At 37.3% G+C, this 26,737-nt stretch overlaps 1 protein-coding gene across 21 annotated transcripts in view; it reads right to left on the minus strand.

Annotated features, from left to right (window-relative positions):
• Window positions 1-26,737, minus strand: part of CDC42BPA (CDC42 binding protein kinase alpha) — a 290,122-nt gene that overhangs the window by 21,823 nt on the left and 241,562 nt on the right. For all 21 annotated transcript variants that reach the window (XM_021064440.2, XM_021064437.2, XM_021064439.2 and 18 more), the window contains 10 exons: window positions 26,529-26,612; window positions 15,672-15,777; window positions 12,756-12,892; window positions 11,946-12,085; window positions 10,312-10,393; window positions 8,315-8,531; window positions 7,175-7,237; window positions 5,699-6,292; window positions 3,625-3,722; window positions 149-233 (listed from right to left, as the gene is read on the minus strand). In XM_021064440.2, the coding sequence (XP_020920099.1) occupies window positions 149-233; window positions 3,625-3,722; window positions 5,699-6,292; window positions 7,175-7,237; window positions 8,315-8,531; window positions 10,312-10,393; window positions 11,946-12,085; window positions 12,756-12,892; window positions 15,672-15,777; window positions 26,529-26,612 (1,606 nt within the window). The remainder of the gene's footprint in view (window positions 1-148; window positions 234-3,624; window positions 3,723-5,698; window positions 6,293-7,174; window positions 7,238-8,314; window positions 8,532-10,311; window positions 10,394-11,945; window positions 12,086-12,755; window positions 12,893-15,671; window positions 15,778-26,528; window positions 26,613-26,737) is intronic.

Here is a 26,737-nt window from a genome sequence, read left to right on the forward strand (position 1 = left end):
TCACAACTCACAGCAATGCTGGATCCTTAACCCACTGAGCGAGGCCAGGAATTGAACCCACATCCTCACGGGTACTAACTGGATTCATTTTCTCTGTACCACAATAGGAACTCCTATAAAGCTCTCCTATTAACGTGTATTTGCTTACCTGCCATCTTATTTTTGAAATATATTAATCTAATTGTCTCCAACCCTAAAAGATTTAATGATCCTTCACTGTTTAAGGGTCGAACCTAAAATAATAAAAAATAAAATTAGTATTTCAACAAAGCTCAAAAATTAAAGCATAAAACTTTTGACGTACTTATACAGCACACATAATTAAAATCTTTAATTTATCTTTGTTCAAAATATTGCCTCCTCAGAAAAATCAAGAATCAGTAATTCTAAGTAGAAAGGTATAAAATTACCTACTTTATTTATTTATTTACTTTTTGTCTTTCTGCCTTTTTCTAGGGCCACTTTCCGCAGCATATGGAGGTTCCCAGGTTAGGGGTCAAACTGGAGCTGTAGCTGCTGGCCTACGCCACAGTCACAGCAACATGGGATCCTTAACCCACTGAGCAAGGCCAGGGATTGAACCTGCAACCTCATGGTTTCTAGTCAGATTTGTTGACCACTGCGCCATGATGGGAGCTCCCTAAAATTACCTACTTTAAATAAATAAAGTTATAATGATAACATTTTAAAGGAAGAATATTATAGATAAAAATAAAAAATAAAAATACATTTAAATCTTAAATTTGACTTTTTAAAGCTATCAGAGACCAAATGATGATACTAAGATATTAACAAAGGTATTTCATGAATCTTATTTGAACCAAACATACACATATGACAGAGATGAAATTACACCACTGGGGAAAGGAGGGGCTGTCAATAAATGGTGGTGGAGCAACTGGGTATCTACATGGAGCAAATGAAACTGAATTCCTATTTCACACCAGACTGCTAAAATCAGTTCCAAATAGATTGGAGACATAAATGTAGTGGGCAAAACTTTCAGATTTTTAAAGAAAACAAAGATAATATGTTTATGACCTTGAGGTAGGAAAGAGTTTTTTAAGAGAAAAAAGATAAATGTAAAGGTTAAGAAGGATATATTTAATTATATTAAAATATATAACAATGAAATTTCAGCAATAATATTTATTTTATTTTTTATTCTTTTTGCTTTTTAGGGTCACACCTGTGGCATATGGGAGGTTCCCAGGTTAGGGGTTGAATTGGAGCTATAGCCGCTGGCTTACACCACAGCCACAGCAATGCAGGAACCAAGCTGAGTCTGTGACCTACATCACAACTCAAGGCAGCGCTGGATTCTTAGCCCACTGAACAAAGCCAGGGATTGAACCCACTAACCTAATGGTTAATAGTCAGATTCATTTCCACTGAGCCACAAAAGGAACTTCAGCAATAACAATAAATGTTCACAAAATACACATAGGTCACAAACAGGGAAAAGATTCATCACATCTATCACTAATTCTGCAAGATGTGAATTTTAGTAAATCAGTAAGAAAAATTTCAATGATCAAACAGAAAAGTGAGCAAAAAACAACAGGCATTTTTCATAGAAGAAGAAACATGAATGATGAATAAACATACAAAAGTTTACCCACAACAGAGTTAATGGGGGACATGCAAATTCACACTTCAATGAGATATCACTTTATAACCATAATAAATGGTTATAAAATTATGAATTCTGACAATGGCATGAGTCATTAAGAACTCTTAATATACTGCTGGTGGGAGTGTCAACTGGTACAATTACTTTGGAAAATAATCTGACTGTCTTGTAAAGTTGACCACGTGCATTCCCTTTGTCCCATTGATTCCATTCCTAGGCATATGACTTCAACTCCTGAACTTAACACACCTGAACATGCATGCAGCAATGTTCACAGTTGCCAAAAGCTGGGGATTAATCAGAGAATACTATATATATATGCACAGTATATGTAACATGGATGAATCTCAGAACCAGTAAATACATGAAGAAAGCAAGGCTGAAGATGACATAGAGCATAACTAATTCTATTATCTCAAACACAAGCAAGACTGAACAATATACTGTTGAGGAATATTTAAATATACAAAAAAATTCTGTATTTTAAGAAAAGGGAATGATAAAGACAATATTCAGGAAAAAGGAAAAATACACAAAATAACCAGGTAGATTCAGTGAAACTGGGTAATATTCTTTTTTCTTTTTTTTTTTTTTGCTTTTTAGGTCTGCTCCCACAGCATATGGAGGTTCCCAGGCTAGGGGTCTATATGGAGCTACAGCTGCTGGCCTATACCACAGCCACAGCAACTTGGGATCTAAGCCATGTCTGCGACCTACACCACAGCTCATGGCAACGACGGATCCTTAACGCACTGAGCGAGGCCAGGGATCAAACCAGCAACCTCATGGTTACTAGTCGGATTTGCTTCTGCTGCGCCACAATGAGAACTCCAAAACTGATAAAATTCCGGCTCTTTTAAGTTAGGAGGTAAATTCATAAGCGATCACTTTATTATGTTTCATAAAGGTCATGTATTCTTTTATGTAAGTTTCAAAATTTACATGATAAAAATAAAAGGGAAAACCAATTGCAATGAGCCCATATTTACAAGCTTAGAAGACTGTATTTAGTTGTTTTATATCATGTGGCAATATTTACAAGAGCTTTGCCCACTGCTGTTATGGTTTAAAACTGGGGCAGAATTGAAATACTATTTTAATTATTTCTTTTGTCTTTTCCTCTAAACCCTGCCCTCCTCCTACAACTAATGACACAGTGACACATATTTATATGAAACTATTATTCTTCACTTTTGCAAAACAGCCATTCTATACTGGCAAAAATCCTCTTTCTGTTATCAAAGGAAATGTTAAATGAAAAGATTATATTTTATTAGGAATATGTGAAACTTTTATTTTTCAATCATGAGGTGCTTACACTGAGCTTTGGTTCTGATTTTAATCACTTTTTTAGTCCATGAACTCTGTCCTCATGAGATTGAAGTTGCATACCATTATGTGAAAAATAATTACAAATAATATAGTCCTTCAGAACTCCTTAAAGGGGAAGATAACACATGTTAAGTTGTAGGGTATATTCTAGTTGTTCATTATGATAATAATTATACTTTACATAGTGAAACTAATGTAATAAAAATAATATGGTACTGAGCTACCTATAAAATTAATGAGCTTGATTTCTGTTGTTCTTCTTTACTCTTAGCTAAGTTCCAAATTCCAATTGTGTTGTTACATATGACAGAGAATGATAAATGAATGAAAAACATCTAAACAGTCATAGTAGTGTTTCACTTACATACATTTGTTCACTTAGCCCACATTTTATTTATTTATTTGTTTGTCTTTTTAGGGCCACACCTGCAGCACATGGAGGTTCCCAGGCTAAGGGCTGAATCAGAGCTACAGTTGCTGGCCTACACCACAGCCACAGCAACGTGGGATTGGAGCCGTTTATGCGACCTACACCACAGCTCACGGCAACGCTGGATCCTTACTTAACCCACTGAGCGAGGCCAGGGATCAAACCCGCAACCTCATGGTTCCTGGTTGGATTCACTTTCGCTGCGCCATGACGGGAATTCCTAAATTACCTTTTTGAGTGGGAGAGTCTGAATCCATTCCATGGAGTTCACATCAAAGATATCAACCGCATTTTCACTATACACAGAGAGATATGGTGCATTATAACCTGCGGGATGGCAAGGAGAGAGAGCTGGCTGATTACTTGTAACCGTTAAACCCAAAACTTTTTCCAAGATCTATGCTAAAGAACTGTAGAGTGGAATCCACCCAAACCCTATTGTTAACACATAGTAGCCACATCAAAACACTATGAAGTTAAAAAAAAACCATAAATCATAAATGAAGAGATTTTACAGCTGTTATAATACAGAAGGATTCTATTAACACCAAGGGTAAAATATTCCTTTGCCCAACACTAGTTCTAGGAAGAAATGTCTAAAGTAGTTAAACTCTTGACAGTGAAACAAACTTACAAAGTAGAGAAATCTTCAGGTCAGAGTTACGCTCACATTTATGAATGTATGATAAAGGATCCCAGATGATCAATATATACTTACTAAAAGAATGAACAGCAGTAAATGGTGACACAAATAAAGATTAAATGATTTACCTAAGCTAAGGTCACAAATTAAGGTTTTGGCAGAGCTATTCATAAAAGCCAGATATTTCAATTCCTATTTTATCTCCAATTCACACTGTACAATTCACATAATACTCTGAGCTATTTTCTGATTTGGATTCATTCTAAATATGATGCCATAGATAAGAGTATAAATTTCAGAAGAAATAAAATATTAAGAAGAGTTAGGAGTTCCCGTCGTGGCGCAGTGGTTGACGAATCCGACTAGGAACCATGAGATTGCGGGTTCGGTCCCTGCCCTTGCTCAGTGGGTTAACGATCCGGCGTTGCCGTGAGCTGTGGTGTAGGTTGCAGACGCGGCTCGGATCCCGGGTTGCTGTGGCTCTGGTGTAGGCCGGTGGCTACAGCTCCGATTCAACCCCTAGCCTAGGAACCTCCATATGCCGCGGGAGCGGCCCAAGAACCAAGAGATAGCAACAATAACAACAACAACAACAACAACAAAAAAAAGACAAAAAGACAAAAAAAAAAAAAAAAAGAGTTAAGTCTGGGTAGTGAGGATTAAAAGTATTTTTCTTTTGTTCTTTTTGTCTAGTTTTTCTAATTTTTTCTGTATAAGCATCTATGGCTCTCCTGAAGTTTCTTATCCTGGACCTTTACACTTGACTGTATTCGCACCCACCATTCCTCCTATCTCGCTGCAGTGGATGAGGTTTCACTCCTCCTGCTCCGAACCCTTTCCCCTGTGTTCAGACTTCTATCCTCTTCGGCCTCCTTGGGGATCTTACTCTACTTCCTACACTTACCATAAAGTCTACCTTTCCCTGGCTCCCTAGTGGCTATTTCCCTTCAGTGTTTAAACATACTCAAGTATCTTCCACTAAAAACAAAACACGCTGGATTAGATATTCCTCCTGTGTGCCTCTACTCTGTACTCGTACTATCAGAGCACTTATGTTCTACTGCAGTCTATGCTCTGGGAGGGTAAGACTGTTTGTTTTGCTCACTGTTTATCTCTTATGTGAAATGGCACATAGTAGTATTCAATAATTTATAATATCTTAGCACTTCTTGATAGAATGCAAGTGGTGATTTAAAATATCTACCTATCTATATAAAAATGTAAAACCGAATAACACTTCTCAAGATGCTACATTTATACCTTTACATAACTGATTAAGTAATTCATTTGGTAACAGCTTCTCTAGAGTAAGTCTTATGAGCTGCTACTGCTCACGAGCACTGTATTTTGGGGCACCGTGAAGATAACTCCTTAGGGTTATTTGAAAATACAATAATGTGGGTTAAAAACCCACCTAAGTAAAATATTCCATAGGAAGATTAGCTTTAATTATGTTCCTGTTCAGGTCGACCGTGATGGCCTAGGCCTTCACTACCTCTGTATGGTTAGTTACTCTACATATCAACGTAATCAATGCTTAGGAAAAACCTCAAAGATGACTTTAAAAAGACAACCTGCTACTAATAATGAATACATACAGGAGGTGAAGTAGAAGGAAAATGAAAGTAAGATAAGACAACCAAAAGCAAGAGAATCTTACAACAAGAGGAGGGATTTGCTGGCCACATCAATTCCTGCTGTCTGGATCTTCGGCCCTGGCAGTCAGTGTATATCCCGATGCTGTTAAAACACAGCAGATACTCCTTACTGGAGATTTCAACTGCGCAGATGGCGTCCATTGGTTGATGTGCAATAAACGAGAGGGTATGGTCATTTGAATGGAGCATACTGTAGGGATTTCCTTCTCCATTCAGGGGGTATCTGAGAAATCCAGACTGGAATCCCACACAGAGCTGTTCACTGAAGATGGCCATCCACTGGACATTATATGGGACTTGAATTTCCTTAAATTTTCTGTGCCGGGTCTTGCTCTGAAATAGTTCATAACAGAGGACCTGCCTTTTCATAGCTACACACAGGCATGTAAGAGCTCCATGACGCACTCTTCCAGAAGTTATGGTTTGACACCCTTTAGTTTCTGCCAGCTTATAAAAATCAGTCTCTCGCCCGTCCAAAGCTGACATAGGAAAAAGGCGTACATGACGATTTCGTCCTGAGATCACAGCAACAAGCTGATCATTGGGAATGAGTTCAATCTGATGAATCTTCTTATTGTCACCAACTCTAATAATTTCTATGCAAAGAAATAATAATAAATCAACTGCAAAATAACATTTTGTTTATTAATCATATCCCAATTATACTCAAAAGGATACGTCAACTTATAATAAAGACAGAGGTACACACAGAAAAATAAGAAATCAGAAATCAGACGGAGAAAGAGGAAGATAATTACACCCACTGTAAGATAATTTAACCTAGCTATAGGAACATATTAGCATTGAGATTTCTGGCAGCCAAGGCAAAGAGCTGCTATGTCAATAACCTTCAAGAAAAAAACCTTTTTATTCTCAATAATCCTAGGGAAGCTTACCATGGGGTTAATATTTTTAAAAAATGAGTGTCTCATGAATCACTATAGGTCGTTCTTTGGGTAAAAATTAATGAAGTTTAAATGCATTGTTTTTCCATGATATAACTTAATATTAAGACAAAACTGAGAACTGTATTTAAGAATGCTAAATTAAATGGGTTCCTTTTTATTCCACCCAGTATTTAATTTCTCCCTTGGAAAAAAATCTGTTGTATTAAACTGTGAGAAAAAAGACCCCAACAACAAACACATTTTAATGACTGTTGACTCTTCTAGTACTATTAGAACAATGGAAAAATCGAGTTGTATTTTCTTTCATGTACCACCTTTAGAAATGCAGCCTGAGTTCATACAGATCTGTTACATAAAATGACAGAAGACAGACAATACATGGAAGTTTTAGAATTCAGGAGGACTACAGAAATTAAAAAAAAATCTTTCGACGTATAAACATATCAAATTAGGACTGGTAAATTTCAATTAAGGAATACATAAAAGCAACTAATGTTCTTTTCAGAATTTAGAATCTATAGTTTAGAATTTTCTATCAATAATATTTTCTTCGCAATAATTTTCTCTTACCATCTTTGGTGACATGTACAACAAATAACCCTTCTTCATTTCCCAAAGCTATTCTTTCATGATCTATATAAGACATAAATATGAAAGATTTTTTATTAGGTAAAAATATGTAAAACTCACAGAATAAAAGAGATAAAGAAATTTGGTGCAAAAAAAGGAAATGAATAATTTAAAAGTAGCAGTAACAACTTGCACTACTAAATTTCCTTTTGATTTCAGTGGTAAATATTATCTTTTTTAAATAAAATAATCATTAGAAATAATTAGTAGCACCACTTATAAAACGGAATGTTTATTCAACAAAAGGTGAAAGAAAAAAAAACCCCTAGTTTCTTAGCACCCTGCTTCCAGTTTCATTTCTTGTTTGGAAAAGGAAATATTGTGAAAGGCATTTGAACTCTACTCATTAAACTTCTTGCTATTTATTAGAAAGTAACAAAAAGTTGGGAGTGCATGTAAGAACATGGTGAGTATTTAAATCTCCAGACATAGATGTTGCTATTTTTGAGGACATTTCTGTGTTAACAGATTTCATCTTATTTAAACTTCACAATAACCTCTGCAAGGTAATTAGTATCTATATTTTACATAGAAAACTTACACTTTATGAAACTAGATAATTTTGTGTAAATCACACAAGTATTAAATAGATTCATTAATAGGCTAATCTTTAGCATTATTGATATTTCAGAAAAAACACATTTGAAAAGTAGATTTATTATTGTTAACTGAAACACAAAGCTCTAATATGATCTCATTCATTCAATAAACATTTACTGTAGTTCCCATGATGGTGCAGTGGGTTAAGAACCTGACTGCAGTGGCTCAGTTTGCTGCAGAGGTGCAGTGGGTGAAAGGATCTGGTATTGCCACAGCTGTGGTATAGGTTGCAGCTGTGGCTTGGATTCCATCCCTGGCCCAGGAACTTCCATTAGCCATGGGTGTGGCCACAAAAAAAAAAAAAAAACAAAAAAAACAAAAAAAAACCACCAACCCACCACCAACAAAAAACATTTACTGAGCATATGTGATATAACACATACTATGTTAGACACCTGGGACTCCAGGATGAAAGCCAGTCTCTGCTGACAAGGTAGATTAGTAGACAAGGATAACACGATAAATGTTAAAAATTCATACCTATGATTGCAGCTGCCTGGGTTGTTTTAATGAGGGGTAGAGTGCTGTCATAAGCCTCTTTGGGCACATAGACTGAGCGGTCTCTGAATTTGTTTTTCTTCAAAATCTTGTGCAATTCACTCAGCACTGCAACCCACTTACTCTTCTCATTCTCACTGTCTGCTAGCATCAGGATCGAACATTTGTTACTAGATGCTGAGAGTTGGGAAGCTGTGACCTAGAACAATTTAATCAAATTTTGTGATATTAGGAAATAAGACACCTGTAAACAAGTTTTATGCTTAGGCTAGTTTGCTTAGCACTAGCCAACACCATGAGCATTCATTAAATGATACCGTTTAACAGATACCTAATCGGAGGAATAACTAGTTTAAGCATCCAAAGTCATGACAAAGGTAGCAGATACCATTCTAAATGTTAGTGCCATTTGTATTTTCTTTGCTCCAAAGCGCCAGAATACTATCACTAAAAAATTCATTATACATAGTCATATAACAACAGCAAAAAATTCATTACACACAGTCATATAACTACAGCAACTGACATTTACTAAATAACTACTGAGCACTGGACACTGATCAGAACATTTTATAAGTACTAATTCATTTACCTCTACATCTTTTATATATATATAAAACCTGTGATGCAAAAAAATTAATTTCTTCAGGGGAAACGAAACCAAACACTAGACTGGGATCCTGTGTCCATGCTTATAAGCACTATACTTCACTGATTTTCAGCTTGTTTTAAAAAAGTCAAAAACGTTCAGAAGGTACTTACATTCTGTTACTTCATAACAGTAACTCACATTATCTTAGATAGAAGACCAGATCACTTGAGCTAGTATGAGTTTAAATGAAGGTTTATCATTATACAATGACACTTATAATCAGAACAGATTTAAATTATGTATATATGGCTCCTTTATTAAAAGTAACAGGGGTGATAATAAAATCCCACAATTATATTTAGTTAGATATAAGCGGGCCTGTGTAGGCTCCATTGGTAGCTGGAGTGAAAATAGTTGGTCTGAGAACTGAGAGACTAAGTATGGTCTTTGCCCTTTCAGAAACAAGATTCATAGATAAATACTATTCATACAGGCATCCCACCAGGGCAGTCCTTTATTTTTTTCTAACCTCTATTATTTTAATTCAAGATTGCACTGTGTTAGCCTCTAAAGATGGCTACCAACAATTCTTCCTATGGAATTTCACTTTTCTTATCAAGAAATCAGACTATTTCCTCTTTTCTTAAATCCCAGGCTGACCTCATGACTTGCTTTGACCAACAGAACACAGAAGGTTTATCACGCCTATGTAGCTTTTGGGCCTAGTCCTTAAAAGCCCTGGCTGCTGCTTTTGCTCTGTGGGAAGGCAGCCATGGAGAACTCAGCTGGACTACTTAATGATTCGAGACATGGAGAGAGTTCACACAGAGAACTGAGGTGGCCCAGTGAACTGCCGAGTACCCAGGCCCCAGATGAGAGTACAGTCGTTTTGGATATTCCAGCTCCACATGAGCTGAATGCAGCCCGCATGAGTGACCCCCATTGACATTGGAAGAACTGCACAGCTGACCCACAGAAGGGCAAAAAATAAATCACTGTTGGTTTAAGCCACCAAGTTTTGAAGTGGTTATTATGTAGCAATAGAACTGATACACATTAATTTTTTAAATGAGGTTTTAAAGCAACTTTTCTTTTTTAATTGAGAAACATCACACTTGATTCAATTTTCCATGTGGTAGTATTTATTTGAAAATCAGATTGTGACTCAAAAATATCATCCAAGAGGAAACCTATTTGAGAAGGCATATATTCAGGCTTTCTATTGGTCTCTTACTCATCAAATATTTACTTAGCACTAATGGTTGGTGCTAAAACCACAGTTGGTTTTGGTTCTCTTTCTGGTAAATTTATAATCTATATGGAGAGGCAAAATATATATTCGTTACAAACATCTAATTCAGTGATAAATTACAGCACGTATACTTACTCTAAATATACAGGGTATATCTTTTCGACTCGCATGAATAACATCAGAAGCCAAGACTGAACTCACAGAAAATTCTTCATCCCTAAGGGAAGGTGAGACACTAAAAGTCAGCATATGTGGGGGTGTGTGTGGTTTGGGGCGCGTATCCAAATAACACACATGAAGCAATCCTCAAAACTTAATTGCACAAAACATTCGAATGGAGCTTAACATTTTTTTAAATTTTCCTCCTTTGTAATTGATAGTGCCCAATAATTTATCAAGTGTAACTTAACAGGGCCAGATTATACCAGAGTTAGAAATCATCTCTAGCTTACTCAAAGTCACAAGGCCAGCAACGATGTATGGAAAACTGGGAATCTGAACCCTGGTGGGTCTCCAGAATCTCCGGCAGACTGCACCCCTTCTCCTCCCATAATACAGCTCAAGTGCCTTCAACACAGCTCATCTGACGTCTTACTGTTCCTTCAACACCTAAGACAGATTTCCTTTACAATAATTTATTCCTTGTGATTTCCTTGATTTGGTTACTGGTACCATCATTCTCTTGTTCTTGAAGACTTGACTTCTTGGTCTTATCTTGATCCTTCTATTTTTCTATTAGGCCCCTTAGAAGGTCCTGTTAAAATTTCCTCGCTAACATTCTAATATTTCTTGCATCTACTCCTTTTTTTTTTTTTTTTTGCTTTTTAGGGCCACACCTGTGACACATGGAAGTTCCCAGGCTAGGGGTCTAATTGGAGCTGCAGCTGCCAGTCTACGCCACAGCCACGTGGGATCTGAGTTGCTACAACCTACACCACAGTTGGAGACAATGAATGCCAGATCCTTAACCCACTGAGTGAGGCCAGGGATCGAACCTACATCCTCATGGATACTAGTCAGGTTTGTAACCTGCTGAGCCACAATGGGAACTCCTGCATCTATTCCTTCATATTCTGTATTTGTGGGAAAGATAACATGTTTGAAACACTGGTATGAAATGTCAATGTGAGCCACAGCTGGAAATTCTCATTTTGAGTGCTGGAGAAAGATCTGGACTGGAGACCTATGTCTGGGAGTTGTTAATGCAGAGGTGATGGCTGAAGCTCTGGGAGTAAATGAATGCCTGGAATTAGAAGAGGTAAAACAGAGCACTTCAGGGGCAGGGGGAGAGTCTGAAACAGGAGGCCAGAAGCATGCAAGAGATGTGCTTAACTTAAATGTTCACTGGTTGATTTTATATTCCAAGAGCCTGACTGATGTTGAGGTTTTTATTTCTTTTCCTCACACGGGAATTCTATCTAAGCCCTTATTTTAGTGATGATATAAACATTACACATTAGGCCTCCAGTACCCGAGCAACCTTTAAACTGGTCTTTTGGTTTCAAGCGTCAGCTTCTTTTCCCTGACCCCTAGCCCCAGCACGTGCAACATACACACGCATCAACCTGTTCTATACACACGCATCAACCTGTTCGCATCAACCTTACTTCCTATTTTTAATTATGTCACAATTTCAAAATTAATAAATGAGATAATTAACATGAAATTGGGATTTAAATAAAAATACGGCAATGTAATTAGAAGAAAAATTACACACTTTTTATTCCTGTGCTGCAAAGGTACAAATATTTTCATCTCCGAAAACGTACCTCATGTCAATCACTTGACTGACTACAACACTGGGCTGAGATGCTTTTCCTTCAGCAATTTCGTACAGAAAGAGTTTGAAATCACAAACTACAGCCAGTGCCCTCTGCCATCCTTTCTTCACTCCAGCTGGCTTAGGGATCTTAGGCAAACAAAACAAACAACTCAAACTGAACTGTCAATCAGAGCTCCTTTAATTACATATGTAATTGCATGGTGAAAACTGAAAGATAATGTACACATATTATAAGTCTGCCACTTTGATTGGGAAAGTAGTAGATGGAACACCTGTAACATTAATAACATGCGAAAGTGTAAGAACATCTGCTTCAAACACTGAATGATGTTTTATTCTTAAAAAAATTTAACATCATCATTTCAACTTTCTCTAGTAATTCACTAAAATAACACTCATGGGTTTCTAAGTAGCATAAAAGCCAAATTTTGTATTTACACTGAACGTTAATCAAGATTACAAGTAAGATTACGCCTGGATAATATCTCATATTTCATAAGCATATGCTTGCTACCTCTCCAGCAAGACTAAGTGCCAAAGACTCCTTCATGGAGGTTTCAACATCTGTTCAGTACAAGATAGGGACAGTAGAGAAAATACTGAGACATTTGGGAATTTACTACAATCAAACATTAGGTTTTTCTGTTCAAGTCATTACTCTGAATAAAATAAAATCCTTAGATGGATTTTATTCACCTAATTTTCTGTCAAGGACTATGTTTGTAAGGTGATTCACTTGAATTCATTAATACGCCTTAAAAAATTAATCTAAACCCAACCTAGTCATCATACTTACCCTGACATGAGCTTCATATGCTGTTCCTATTCCTTTCTGCGGATCTATGCCCAGGGGACCCTTTGTCTGTTCAGGAGGAACTGGACAAGCAGTTGGAGCTTTGTTTACGCAAGTTATGTGACATGAAAATCCACACACTTTTGGAGGGAAAAAACAAACAGTTTTCAATAAAAATTCATTCTTATGAAAAGAAAATTCATTGAATAATCCTTATATGCAAGGTGTTATGTTAGATGAATGCGTATCTCCAATTTTTAAATAGTTTTTGTCATTTGAGGAGCTGATTCATTTGCTTATCAATAAGAATTTCAATAAGAAATAGTAATTTTTAAAATTACTGTATTATTATTGTTCTGTGTTAACACTAGAGATCAAAATGAGAAGGAAACAGAAAAAAAAAAAAAAAACTAACCTTGTGAATAAACGATTGTTTTAAACTTTGAATTCCAAAAACAGTAGTTTCTGGAGTTCAAACTCTTCATCAAACTGAAATTTGGTATCTGCCCTGAAATTTCTCTTGCAAGAGTCACTGATGGACATTAAATTGTCTGACATCTTGGCAATATCTGGTAAACTTTACCAATCCCTCTTTTTGAAGATGAAACTGTTCAATGATTAAAAAGGTATAAACTAAGAGTAAATTTTAGGAGTTATTGTTATTATTATATACACTTAAGCTACTACTAAGATAATAATAATAATTAACTTCATTGAGTGATTTCAATTTTGTGGTCGTAAACAAAGAGCTGTACAATCACCCTCATTTGCATGCGGCTCGCTCTGTGTCACAGAACTCTCACAAGGGGCACTGCTGGAATTCAAACCCAGGTAGGCTGCTCACAGCCTGAATACCGAACAACTAACAGTATTGCTGGGATACCTGTTGGTACTTACATGAGGAACTTGAAATTCTAATAGAAAATGATAAATAAAAATAAACTCCAGTTATACTGAGACTTGGTTGGGTGAAAAACTAAAGGTTAAAATATTTAAAGCAATAAACTTGCTGGGGATTTCAGACTAAGAATATCTATTTAGACAATTCCTACTCTAAGGGGGTTCTGGAAAATATTTGGGAAAGAATACAAGAGGAACGGAAGGGATAGCATCATGGGAACACGTCCACATGGGAAATGGATATAAACCTCAAAGAGGTAAGAGGGACTGTCAAAAACTATCCAATCTGGAGTTCCTGTCGTGGCGCAGTGGTTAACGAATCCGACTAGGAACCATGAGGTTGCGGGTTCGGTCCCTGCCCTTGCTCAGTGGGTTAGGGATCTGGCGTTGCTGTGAGCTGTGGTGTAGGTCGCAGATGTGGCTCGGATCCCACGTTGCTGTGGCCCTGGCGTAGACTGGTGGCTATGGCTCCGATTCGACCCCTAGCCTGGGAACCTCCATATGCCATGGGAGCGGCCCAAGAAATGGCAAAAAGACCAAAAAAAAAAAAAAAAAAACTATCCAATCCTCTGCAAGACAACTCATTCACTTCTAAGTCGAGTGCCAAACAAGTAAATTTTTTTTTTTTTCCACCTCAGCAAAAATCTTACTTCCAATGGGCAGTGGAAACAATAAAATAGTTGACATATACTGGAACTAATTTCATTCAACCAGGAAGAACTAAAATGACAGGAATCTTTAGAGGCTGTAACCATATTACATAACATTTATATAATTCATATATAAGACTGGGCATGGTGTAATGTGTCCCCACAGCTTTACAGAGTAGGCGTCAAAGAATCTGAAGAAAAGACAGGCACAGTTTCATAGCATGAGAGTTCAGAAGAGAGTCGGGACAATCTCAGAAATTCCTACTATGGCATTGCAAATGATTCTATAGGTAAAAAATGACAAGGGACCTAAAGCCAAGGAGCCGCCTAGGATCCTTTCTGATAAACAGATTTAAAACATGACAGGTGCTAAGTACTGGCTATGTTCACAACAAGGCAAGGGTTAAAAACTGTACAAATTCTCTCCTTTGGCTTCAGCCACACTTTCCTAGTCCATGAGAGAGTCCTTCTCAGATGACTTTGTTTTCTTTACCTTTTACACCCCCTTAACTAACCTCCTCCAAAGGTTCTGTCCTCATACTTCTGTTTCTTGGAAAACATCATTCATATTCATCGCTTCGCCATCTGCCTTTCAGGCCTGCCCATTTTCTTTTGCCCGAAACCCATGTATCTAACAGCCCAGTTAAGATAATGTAATTGAGATCTTCCCCTTTGGCTGCAAGAACCAGACAAACAGAGAGCACGGGATCCCTGGTGCCTAGAAGCAGACAGCAGGCGTTCCACGAGCATGTGATGGATGGGTCGATGAACGGCAGGGCAAAACCTCTGCTACTGACACTAGGAATAAAATATCTTTTGAGGCACAGTGGCAAACACTCAATATTTTCGAGAAGATACTGCAGAGCCTACTTTTTAATAGTAATTTCTCTAATAAACTGGAATAAATGTAAATGAATAGATTTGAGAATAACTTTCAGGTCTTTGGTAACATAGGTTAATTCTGAAGACCATACAGCCACCTGAAAACAAAGATGAATGAAACATCTTTAAATATACTGCCCCTGAAAAATGTTTCTAGGGCCATCTGTCTAGAGTCCAATAGTCCACAGACTTTTGCAAGGTACTTAGTTTATTATCCAAAGAAAAGAGAATGATTAAATCAAATGTTTACATACCGTTTTTTCCATGACTATTTAATCCTTTTTATTTTTTATCATATATTTAGATATATATTTTTTCTACTGTACAGCATGGTGACCCAGTTATACGTATATGTATACATTCGTTTTTCTCACATTACATGTTAAATGTTTACATACCTTTCAAAGAAGGTAAAGTTATTTGATTACAATTTAGGTAGTAAATATTAGGACTCTAAAATCACATTTTCTTCCCATTTTGTTCTTACCTTCACAGGAACAGCCTTGTCTTATCAGACCCACCATCAAAGAGGTACACTGATGACACTTGGTAGGAGTGGTAAAAGATTTGACAAAAAACTGATGAGTCTTGCGCTGCAAAACAAATTGATAAAAACATACATGGTGATTATTTAAAGGATTTCTATAAAGGGAATCTCTGTGAACCACATCAGCTGCTAGAATTTTTTCAGAATGAATGATTCATTTCTGCTGAGCCATAACGGGAACTCCTCTACCATCTTTCTATAATTAATGCTCTTTAAATATTTTTATTAGGCATATTAAGCTGGTTATGCTAAAAATAACATAGAAAGTTTAAGAATAATCTATTGCTCCTGAATGACATTTTCAGTTATAAAATAAACTGTAGCTTTTTTTTTTTTTTTTGCTCAGAAATTTTCACTTCAGGATTTTTATAAATTCTTCAAATTATTCTTTGGCAATGCACTAGGTGAAATTCTGCATATTTATACCTATACAAGTAAAAATAATATGCTTTTATATCTTTTTGAGAACAAAGAGTAATTTTAAATTCTTGTCCTGACTATGACTCATGTATTATTTGTTTAAGAACAAATAATATGCTTAACAAATAAGTTTTCTCCCTTGGAAAGCAGGCAGTATTACACATGACCAGACACAAATACACATATATTATTCCAGAGACAGATGGAAGCCTGAAATTTGTTGAAATCCAGCAGTTTAAGTTCTTCTCTAAGTATTATTTGAGCTATGCGGTGGCAGGCCGAGGCAGACTTCAGCTCTCTAGAACACTTCTTTCCTCTCCAAATTAACCCTTAGCATGTTTCCATAATATATAAACTAAAACCACTATTCTATCACTCTGCTGTGAACTTAGGAGCAAATTATTTGTCTCACTTTCTTCATTCTCTACAGTGGAATCAGTACATTCTACTTCATAGGGTTAAGTGAGCATTAACCTAAACGAAGTCTTTTGAACACAGCTATTATACAGTAAGCATTCAAAACATACTTACATATGTGTGTTATAACCATACTTATAAAACATATTATTTTTAATTTTTTAATTGAAGTATACTTGATTTATAATGCTCTTAGTTTCAAGTGTAGTGATTTGGTTCTCTCTCTCTCTATATATATATATTTATTTTCTTTTTCAGATTCCATTCTTTTACAGGTTACTACAAAATACTGTGTTATATAGTAGGTTCTTGTTGGTTATCTATTTTATGTACAGCAAGGTGTATATGTAAATCCCAAACTCCTAATTTATCCCTTCCCGTTCTTTTCCCCTTTGGTAACCAGAAGTTTGTTTACTATGTCTGTGGATCTATTTCTATTTTGTAAATAAGTTCATTTGTGTCATTTAAAAAATGTTTCACATATAAGCAATATCACATGGTATCTGTCTTTGGTATATATTCTTTGTTATGATTAAGTAATATCCATACACACACACCCACACACACACCCACATCCTCTTTATCCAATCCTCTGTCAATGGACAGTTAGGTTGCTTCCATGTCTTGGCTACTGTAAACAGTGCTGCAGTGAACACTAGGGTGCATCTTTTTGAATTATGGTTTTCTCTAGATATAAGCCCAAGATGGGATTGCAGGATCATACGGCAGCTTTACTTTTAGTTTTTTAAGGACCCCTGCCATACTGTTCTCCATAGTAGCTGTACCAATTTACGTTCATAGCAACAATGCAAGAAGGGTCCTTTTTTCCTACACCCTCTCCGGCATTTATTGTTTGTAGACTTTTTGATGATGGCTATTCTGACCAGGGTGAGGTGACAACACTGTACTTTTGGTTTGCACTTCTCTGACTATTACTAATGTTAAGCATCTGTTTATACTCCTGTTAGCCAGGTGTCTATCCTCTTTGGAGAAATGCCTATTTGGATCTTGAGCCCATTTTTTGATTTTTTTTTATATTGAACTGTGTGAGCTGCTTGTATATTTTGGAGGTTAATCCCTTGTCAGTCACTTTGTTTGCACATATTTTCTCCCATTCTGTGGGTTGTCTTTTCATGTTGTTTATAGTTTCCTTTGCTCTGCAAAGGCTTTTAAGTTTTATTAGTTCCCATTTGTTTGTTTTTATTTTTATTATTCTAGGAGGAGGATCCAAAAAGATATTGCTGCAATTTATTTTTTAATTTTTTGTCTTTTTAGGGCCGCAACTGTGGCACATAGAGGTTCCCAGGCTAGGGGTCGAATTGGAGCTGTAGCCGCCAACCCACGGTACAGCCATAGCAACGCCAGATCTGAGCTGCATCATGGCAATGCCAGATCCTTAACCCACTAAGCAAGGTCAGGGATCAAACCTGCGTTCTCACAGTTACTAGTAAGAGTCGTATCCGCTGAGCCACTACAAGAACTCCTATTGCTGCGATTTATATCAAAGAGTGGGCTATGTTTTCCTCCAGGAGTATTATAGTATCTGTCCTTACATTTAGGTCTTTAATCTATTTTGAATTTATTTTTCTTTTTAGAGCCACACCTGTGGCGTATGAAAGTTGCCGGGCCAGGGGTCAAATCCAAGCTGCAGCTGTGGCCTACACCACAGCCACGGCCTATACCACAGCCATGGCAATACTGGATCTGAGCCACATCTGTGGTTTATACTGTAGTTTGTGTGATGCTGGATCCTTAACCTACTGAGCAAGGCCAGGTATCAAACCTGCATCCACAAAGAGACAACATCAGGTCCTTAACCCACTAAACTGCAAACAGGAATTCCCATTTTCAGTTTATTTTTGTATATGGTGTTAGAGAATGTTCTAATTTCATTCTTTTACATGTAGCTGTCCAATTTTCCAAGCACCACTTACTGAAGAGACTTTTTTCCATTGTATATTCTTATTTCCTTTGTATAAATTAATTGAGCATAAGTGCAGGGGCTTATTTCTGGGGTTTCAATCCAATTCCACTGATCTATATGTCTGTTTTTGTGCCACTACCACACTGTTTTGAGGACCACGGCTTTGTAGTATAATCTGAAGTCAGGGAGACTGATTCTTCCAGCTTCATTCTTCTTTCTCAAGATTGCTTTGGCTACTTAAGGTCTTTAGTGTTTCCATATAAATTACTTTTTTTTTTCTTCTAGTTCTGTGAAAAATGCCACTGGTAATTTGATAGGGATTGCACTGAATCTGTAGACTGCTGGATTGGTAGTATATCCATTTTGCATTCATTCTTCAAATCCAAGAACATGGTGTACCTTTCCATCTGTTTGTGCCATCTTCGATTTCTTTCATCAGTGTCTTATAGTTTTCAGAGCCCAGGGCTTTGGCCTCCTTAGGTAGGTTTACTCCAAGGTATTTTATTCTTTTTGATGCAATGACAAATGGAATTGTTTGCTGATTTTCTCTTTCTCATCTGTATAGGTATGCAAGAGATTTCTGCGTACTAATTTTGTATTCTGCAATGTTACCAAATTCATTGATGAGCTTCAGTAGTTTACTGGTAGCATCTTTAGGATTTTCTGTGTATATTACCATGATCTGCAAACAGTGACAGTTCTTTTCCAATTTGGAGTGGAAAAACTTTATTCTGTATTGCAGTAATATATGAATACTGATGGATAACAGTTTTAAAGGGTATTTACTTCAGTTGAGACTTAAGTATATTAACAAAAAAGAGAATATTTGTCTTTTTGTCTTTTGTTGTTGTTGTTGTTGCTATTTCTTGGGCCGCTCCCGCGGCATATGGAGGTTCCCAGGCTAGGGGTTGAATCGGAGCTGTAGCCACCGGCCTACGCCAGAGCCACAGCAACGAGGGATCCGAGCCGCGTCTGCAACCTACACCACAGCTCACGGCAACGCCGGATCGTTAACCCACTGAGCAAGGGCAGGGACCGAACCCGCAACCTCATGGTTCCTAGTCGGATTCGTTAACCACTGCGCCACGACGGGAACTCCAAAAAAGAGAATATTTAAAGCTTTAAGTTAGAAACAAATTCTGCTCTTCTCAATTGAGATATATGATTTACACACCACAAAATAAATTTTTAAAAAAATCAAGAGGAGAAAAAGGATCATCTTTTTACATTAGTGTCCGGGACTAGGATGAGACTCTCAAGTTGAGAGAAGTCATGAGCTCTGGTCCAAACTCAAACCCTTCTATTCTAAAAGTTACTCAGAACCTATCAGTCAGTTTCAAAGTAGCACTGTGATTTGACAGTATTCTAAGTAGAATATATAAGTTCTCTATGTGGACTGGGCACTGACCAAAGTGCAGACATTGTGCCAAAACTTCACAATCATCATCTCATATAATGGAGACAGTGCCCCTGGGAAGACACATGTTATTTCTTTGCATAAAAGAAGGAAATGAAACTCAGATTAAATAAGCTACTCATGAATCAACAATTATTGGTAGTTAAAATTCAAGCCCATATTTGGGTGACTCTGTAATCTCTCAAAGTTTGATAATTTAAGAACATATAACCCAAAAATATGATCCTTCAGAAAAAAAAAGAGACTGCATAAAGACATAGTTAGGTCAAGACTAGGGGCCTCCACACCTGTGATAAAAATACAAATACTGGAGTTCCCGTCGTGGCTCAGTGGTTGATGAATCTGACTGGGAGCCATGAGGTTGTGGGTTTGATCCCTGGCCTTGATCAGTGGGCTAAGGATCCGGCATTGCCGTGAGCTGTGGTGTAGGCTGCAGACGTGGCTCGGATCTGGCATTACTGTGGCTCTGGTGTAGGCTGGCGGCTACAGCTCTGTTTGGACCCCTAGCCTGGGAACCTCCATATGTCGTGGGTGTGTTCCTAAAAGGACAAAAAGACCAAAAAAAAAAAAAAAAAAAAAAACCCCCACAAATACTGAATTTGTTGACATAAGAATTTTGCTCAATATTGCTCCTGCAGACTAATTTTTACTCTAAGTTTTTTGCATTTTGAGGAACTACCAGAGTAAATTTTTTAGCATTTCCTCCCCCTGCCCCCATTTTTCTATTTAGGGCCACACCTGCAGCATATGTAAGTTCCCAGGCTAGGGGTCAAGTTGGAGCTACAGCTGCTGGACTATGCCACAGCAATGTGGGATCCAAGCCACGTCTGCGGCCTACACCACAGATCATGGCAATGCCGGATCCCTGACCCACTAAGCAAGGGCAGGGATCAAACCCACATCCTCATGGATATTAGGATTCATTTCCACTGCACTACAATGGGAACTCCCAGTGCTTACTTTTTTCAATTGTCTAAAATACATTAATGCAAAAGATGTAAAGTTTGTTACTGGTTGGTTCTATAAGCTTTTATTACAATGAAAGAAGAATTAATCAACTGTTCAAGGTAAGACTTTGTTCTTTTTCTCTTCTTCTTAAAGATAACATGTCTGAAATGACAGCAATAAAATAACTGTGGCCATGACAAATTTAATAGTACTACTTCACAATATCCAAAAATTGCTTATAAGACATATTTATTATACACTTTTTTCCCCCAGAGATCTACTCAGAATGTGATAATTTTAGCTGAGTATGTAATAGTAGGAAAGATAAACAATGTTTTAGCAGAGGACTGGCAGGTACTGGTTAAACTGGGGAAATAGGCATGATTTACCACTAAAGATTAAATGGTCCATGTTTCACTAATTCCAACTAAGTTTAGTATAACATAACACATGATTAACATGATTCTGATGGCATCAAACTTTAGGCAACACACAATAGGCTTTCCGTTTTACTTGTTTTTGGTTTGGAGAAGAGGAATAATTACAAAAATTATTCAATCTGAGGGGATCGTTCTAAGATCCCCTTTCTTGTCTCCTGGTCAATATCTGATTTCTAATACTTCTACAAAAGGTAGTTGGAGAGGAGAAAAAAAAAGTCCAGCAAAAGAGGCATTAAACCTAAAGCATGAACCCAAAGTAGTTTTAGATTATGTGATAATTTGGAGTAAATGATAATTAAACTATAACCTCAAAATTTAAAGAGGTGGACAGAAAGCAGGGGCTTTTCCAATTTTGTCAGTGTTGCAGACTTCAAGCTACTTGATGGAGAAAAAATATTTCTAACAAGAAGTGTGAGAACAAAGTAGAACCAACACTTGGTTAAAACTTACAAGTTAGTAGTTGTAGATAACTGGAATTCTACACTAATAAATGACAAGTAAAGGAGTCTGTATCTCAAGCAAAACTTTCTTAAAATTTTTTTTTAAAGTAACTTTTTTTCCTTTGAAGCACTTTTGAGATAACTGTAGATTCAGCTCTTCACTTTTAAAAAACATGAAGTAAATTTTATTTTACTTTTTTTGGGAGAGACAATAAGTATACAAAATTGAGTTAATATTCAGCCCCTGAAACATTTTCACCAGAGCTTCGTGTGGAAGCCTCTCTAATTTATTTGACCATACTTTTCTATTCAACTTGATGACCCACTCCCAATCCTTTCCCATGAAATCGAATGTCATCTACACAGGTGCTTGGATAAGTGCATATTTTCATAAATTAGATATTTTTCAGTGTTTGTAATTTATATATAAGTGTGATTTTGTCACACATCAGCCATATTTTACCTATCTTTCCGCTCTTTCCAACTCCCTGCTACCATATAGAGCAGCAGCATCTCTGTCATGCTGCCTAATGGCCTAATGGAGTGGAATAAAAACTGTTCTGAAGGAATGAGATTGCTGGGTCATGTAGTATATGTTTACTCCAAATGCCAGTTTGTTCTCCAGAATGGTTGTACCTGTTTAAAGTTCCACCAGCTGCGTGTGAAGCTGCCTGTTTCTTTATCCTTGATTTTTGACAACTTGGTGAGTATAAAGTAGCAGTAATTTTAAAATTCTTAAATTATTTTAATTTCTCTGACTATAAATAAGGTTGGATATTTCCTCACATGCTTGCTGATCATCAGGATTTTGTTTTCTGGGAAATACTTATTCATGATATTTGCCAATTTTCAACTGTATTTCTAGGCTTTTTCATATGGAGTTTCTTCCATATTCTAGAAATGAATCTGTTCTTGGTGTTAAAAATTGCAAATATCCTCTACTAGTCGGTCATCACTTATTAACCACCTATTAACAATGCTTTCAATGAACAAACATCTTTAATTTTAACACAGTAAAGTCCATCAATATTTTCACCTTATGTTTGTGACTTGAGATCTTATTTTCATTACCTAGTCACAAAAAAATCCTACATTTTCTCCTATGTATATATTTATAATTTTTTAAGATCAAATTAATAATGTATATAGTTTAAAAAGTAAATATTGGAGTTCGCGTCGTGGCGCAGTGGTTAACGAATCCGACTAGGAACCATGAGGTTGCGGGTTCGGTCAGTGGGTTAACGATCCGGCGTTGCCGTGAGCTGTGGTGTAGGTTGCAGACGCGGCTCAGATCCCTCGTTGCTGTGGCTCTGGTGTAGGCCGGTGGCTACAGCTCCGATTCAACCCCTAGCCTGGGAACCTCCATATGCCGCGGGAGCGGCCCAAGAAATAGCAACAACAACAACAACAACAACAAAAAAGACAAAAGACAAAAAAAAAAAAAAAAAGTAAATATTGTCACAATTATAACAAAAACAGAAGTACCCCTTTTGTCCCAAGTCATCCTTGGGAATCCTAGGGGAAATTTCCTTTAACCCTCTTAGCTCTTTACTTACTTCTGTAATGTACCCCTATTATTTACTGCCAAAAAAAGAAGCAAAAGAAAAGAAAAAGAAAAAAAGCCTATATTGCTATGTATGCTATATCTTGAGACATTATGTATTGACTTCCCATTATGGTAGAGAAGGATTTAGCCTTGTTATGCTATGTACTCTCTTCATTTCCCCAATGTCATTATAGCATAGTTTTCAGTTAAAATTTGTATTTAAAGAGTGTGTGGGGGTGTGTGTGTGCACAAGCAGAGTGCATGTGTACATGTGTGAGTTATTATGACCTTGGGATTATTATTCAATAATGTATCAAGAAGTATACTACAGCTATATCTTCCTTCTACAATCTTGTGATTTTTCTGAAATTAATAAAGCTCTCCTTATTTATTTATTTATTTTTAGCGCCACACCTGCAGCACATGGAAGGTCCCAGGCTAGGGGTCAAATTGGAGCTGTAGCTGCTGGCCTAAGCCACAGCCATAGGAACACAGAATCCAAGCTGCTTCCGTGACCTACATCACAGTTCATGGCAACTCTGGATCCTCAGCCCACTGAGCGAGGCCAGGGATTGAACCTGCATCCTCATGGATGCTAGTCAGATTCATTAACCTCTGAGCCACTCGGGAACTCCTCTCCCTTTTTTAAACTTAATTTTCTGTGTTTTTACCCCTAATTCTTCCCAGACTCTCCAAAATAACTGCAAAATCTCCTTGATTCTATTTATTACATAGTCAAACACATGAGGAAGGAAATCTTTAAGGCTCCTGTACCCTTTTTTGCTGACCCAAGGACATCTCTATTGAAGCCTGTTTCCATGCTCCATTTTTAGCTGCCTGCTCCCCAGTATTTCTCTTAATCCGTGCCAGATTCCCTGTCTCCTATGGGTCCCATGCCTTTCTCTTTCTTGACCTCCTCCCCTGTTTTGATGGAATTCATCTCCTAGTAGTTTTCTTAGAAAATAGAGCATGACTGATATGTTTGGGGTGGGAGGTGGGGGATCTTGAATTTCTAAATTTTTAAAAAAATTATCTTCCCCTAAAGTCTGACTGAACATATGAGAGAGAATCAAAAATTCTAGCCTGAAATCATTTTACCTCACAACTGGTTCTATTCTGTTTTTTGTAGACAGGTGTGATGCCATTTCGACTCCTGACCAGTTGAATAGGATCTGTTTTATCTCCTTGGTGGTTTGAAAATTCTCTTTGGAGACTCTAAGCCCAACTACTAGTATTATGGGAGCAAAGCAGGGCTCAGGGTCTCACCATTCAGTTTGTTTCCACTTTCTGCAAAATCTCACTATTTCTAGTTTGACACCCTACTTTTCTCTCACCAGCCACTGAGCCTGTCCTAGAACTCGGGGTCTCTTTGGTTTAATTATCCCACAACCTATTAACACACAGCTGAGCTGACATAGCTGTTTAGCTTTCAGAGATGGTCCAAAAAGGCTTTGTGGACTTTGAACTAATTCTCCGATTCATTCCAGACCCCTTTCACTCCTGACTCTCTCATGGTGTCATTTTGGTTGTCTGAAGCGTGTTCTTTAGTATGTTCCTCAGGAAGGGCTTATAGGAAACAAGTTTCCTTGAGTTCTTGCATGTTCTTAATACTTTTCTGTGACTTTATTTTTGAAGGACACTTTTATTATCCTTAAAATCTTAAAACCTTAAAAATCTTTAACATTCTGCAGGGAACTATAATCAATATCCTGTAATAAACCATAATGAAAAAGAATGCAAAAAAGAATGTATATGACTGAATCACTTTGCTGTACACTAGAAACTAGCACAACACTGTAAATTAACTATACTTCAATTAAAAAAACTTTAACAGGAGTTCCCGTCATGGTGCAGTGGTGAACGAATCCGACTAGGAACCATGAGGTTGCAGGTTTGATCCCTGGCCTCACTCAGTGGGTTAAGGATCCGGCGTTGCCCTGAGCTGTGGTGTAGGTTGCAGACGCAGCTCGGATCCCGAGTTGCTGTGGCTCTGGTGTAGGCCAGCGGCTACAGCTCCGATTGGACCCCTAGCCTGGGAACCTCCATATGCCATGGGAGCAGCTCTCAAGAAAAGGCAAAAAGGCAAAAACAAAACAAAACAAAAAACCCCAAACAAACAAACAAAAAACTTTAGCATTCCAATCTCATCAAATTATATTAACTATGTGCAATTTTTGTATATCAATTACACCTCAATAAAATTGTCAAAAACAAACAAGCAAACAAACAAAAAACCCCCAAAAAAACCAGGCACTAGAGGGCAGAAGCCATTGGTATTTTCCTTGGATGTATCTTAAACAGATTATTGCAGCGTTTTTCTGGCACAGTGTTGCTAATGAAATGTCTAACAAAAAAAGCCACTTCCTTTCTTCCATGAGTGACTTATATTTTTTGCCTTAATATATAATATTTTCCTTTTTATTTATAGACTGGTAATTTATTAGAATGTTTTGTTCTGTCTGGGTTGATTTTCTCAACTACATTGTTTGTACTTGTAATAAGAGTTTTGAGTCTTATTTTAGGGAATTTTGAATATAGTTGTGAATACAATTTTTAGTATTTTCCCTCGATTTTCATCTTCTTTCAGAAACTCTAATAGGTAAGTGTTGGCCCTCCTTGCTTTTATTTCATGGGATCATGAAGATGCACTTCCCTTATAGTATGTTCTCTAAGCACCACCCCCTGCTGTAACAGACTTCCAAACACTGAATTTAAGGTGGAAGTAACACAAAACAAAACAAACTGTGTGCTCATTGCTCATCCTACCTTTCTCAGTGGTGAATGTTTCCATTCATACACAATTTATTCTCTTTCCCAGCTTTTATGTTTGTCATTTTGAGGAAACCAATAATTAAAATCATGGCAGGAGTTCCCATCGTGGCGCAGTGGTTAACGAATCCGACTAGGAACCATGAGGTTGCGGGTTCGATCCCTGCCCTTGCTCAGTGGGTTAACGATCCGGCGTTGCCGTGAGCTGTGGTGTAGGTTGCAGACGTGGCTCGGATCCTGCGTTGCTGTGGCTCTGGCGTAGGCCGGTGGCTACAGCTCCGATTCAACCCCTAGCCTGGGAACCTCCATATGCCGCGGGAGCGGCCCAAGAAATAGCAACAATAACAACAACAACAACAACAAAAAAGACAAAAGACAAAAAAAAAAAAAAAAAATCATGGCAAATACAAAAAAGGAGAATAAAATTCATCCCCCCCCCCCCCAGAAAACACCATGCTTATAAGTAGATTGAGTACCTTAGGTGGAAAGCCAGTTGAACCAGGGCATCCTTTTTTCCTTAAGGTTGGTGTGTGAACTGGAAGTGGGGTAGAGTCTACAGTCTGAATCCAGGGGAAAAGAGGAAATAAATGTCATAAAACACTCCATCTATTTCAAATATCACTAGAAATAAAAGTAAATACAGCCAAATAAAACAGCAATAAGGAAAAAATATTTCATTGAAGCT

The sequence above is a fragment of the Sus scrofa genome, chromosome 10, assembly GCF_054392235.1.
Source record: "Sus scrofa isolate SSC_HxYL_T2T_F1_AM1 chromosome 10, Sscrofa_HxYL_maternal_Yorkshire_Landrace_v2.0, whole genome shotgun sequence".
Classification (NCBI taxonomy): Eukaryota; Metazoa; Chordata; class Mammalia; order Artiodactyla; family Suidae; genus Sus; species Sus scrofa.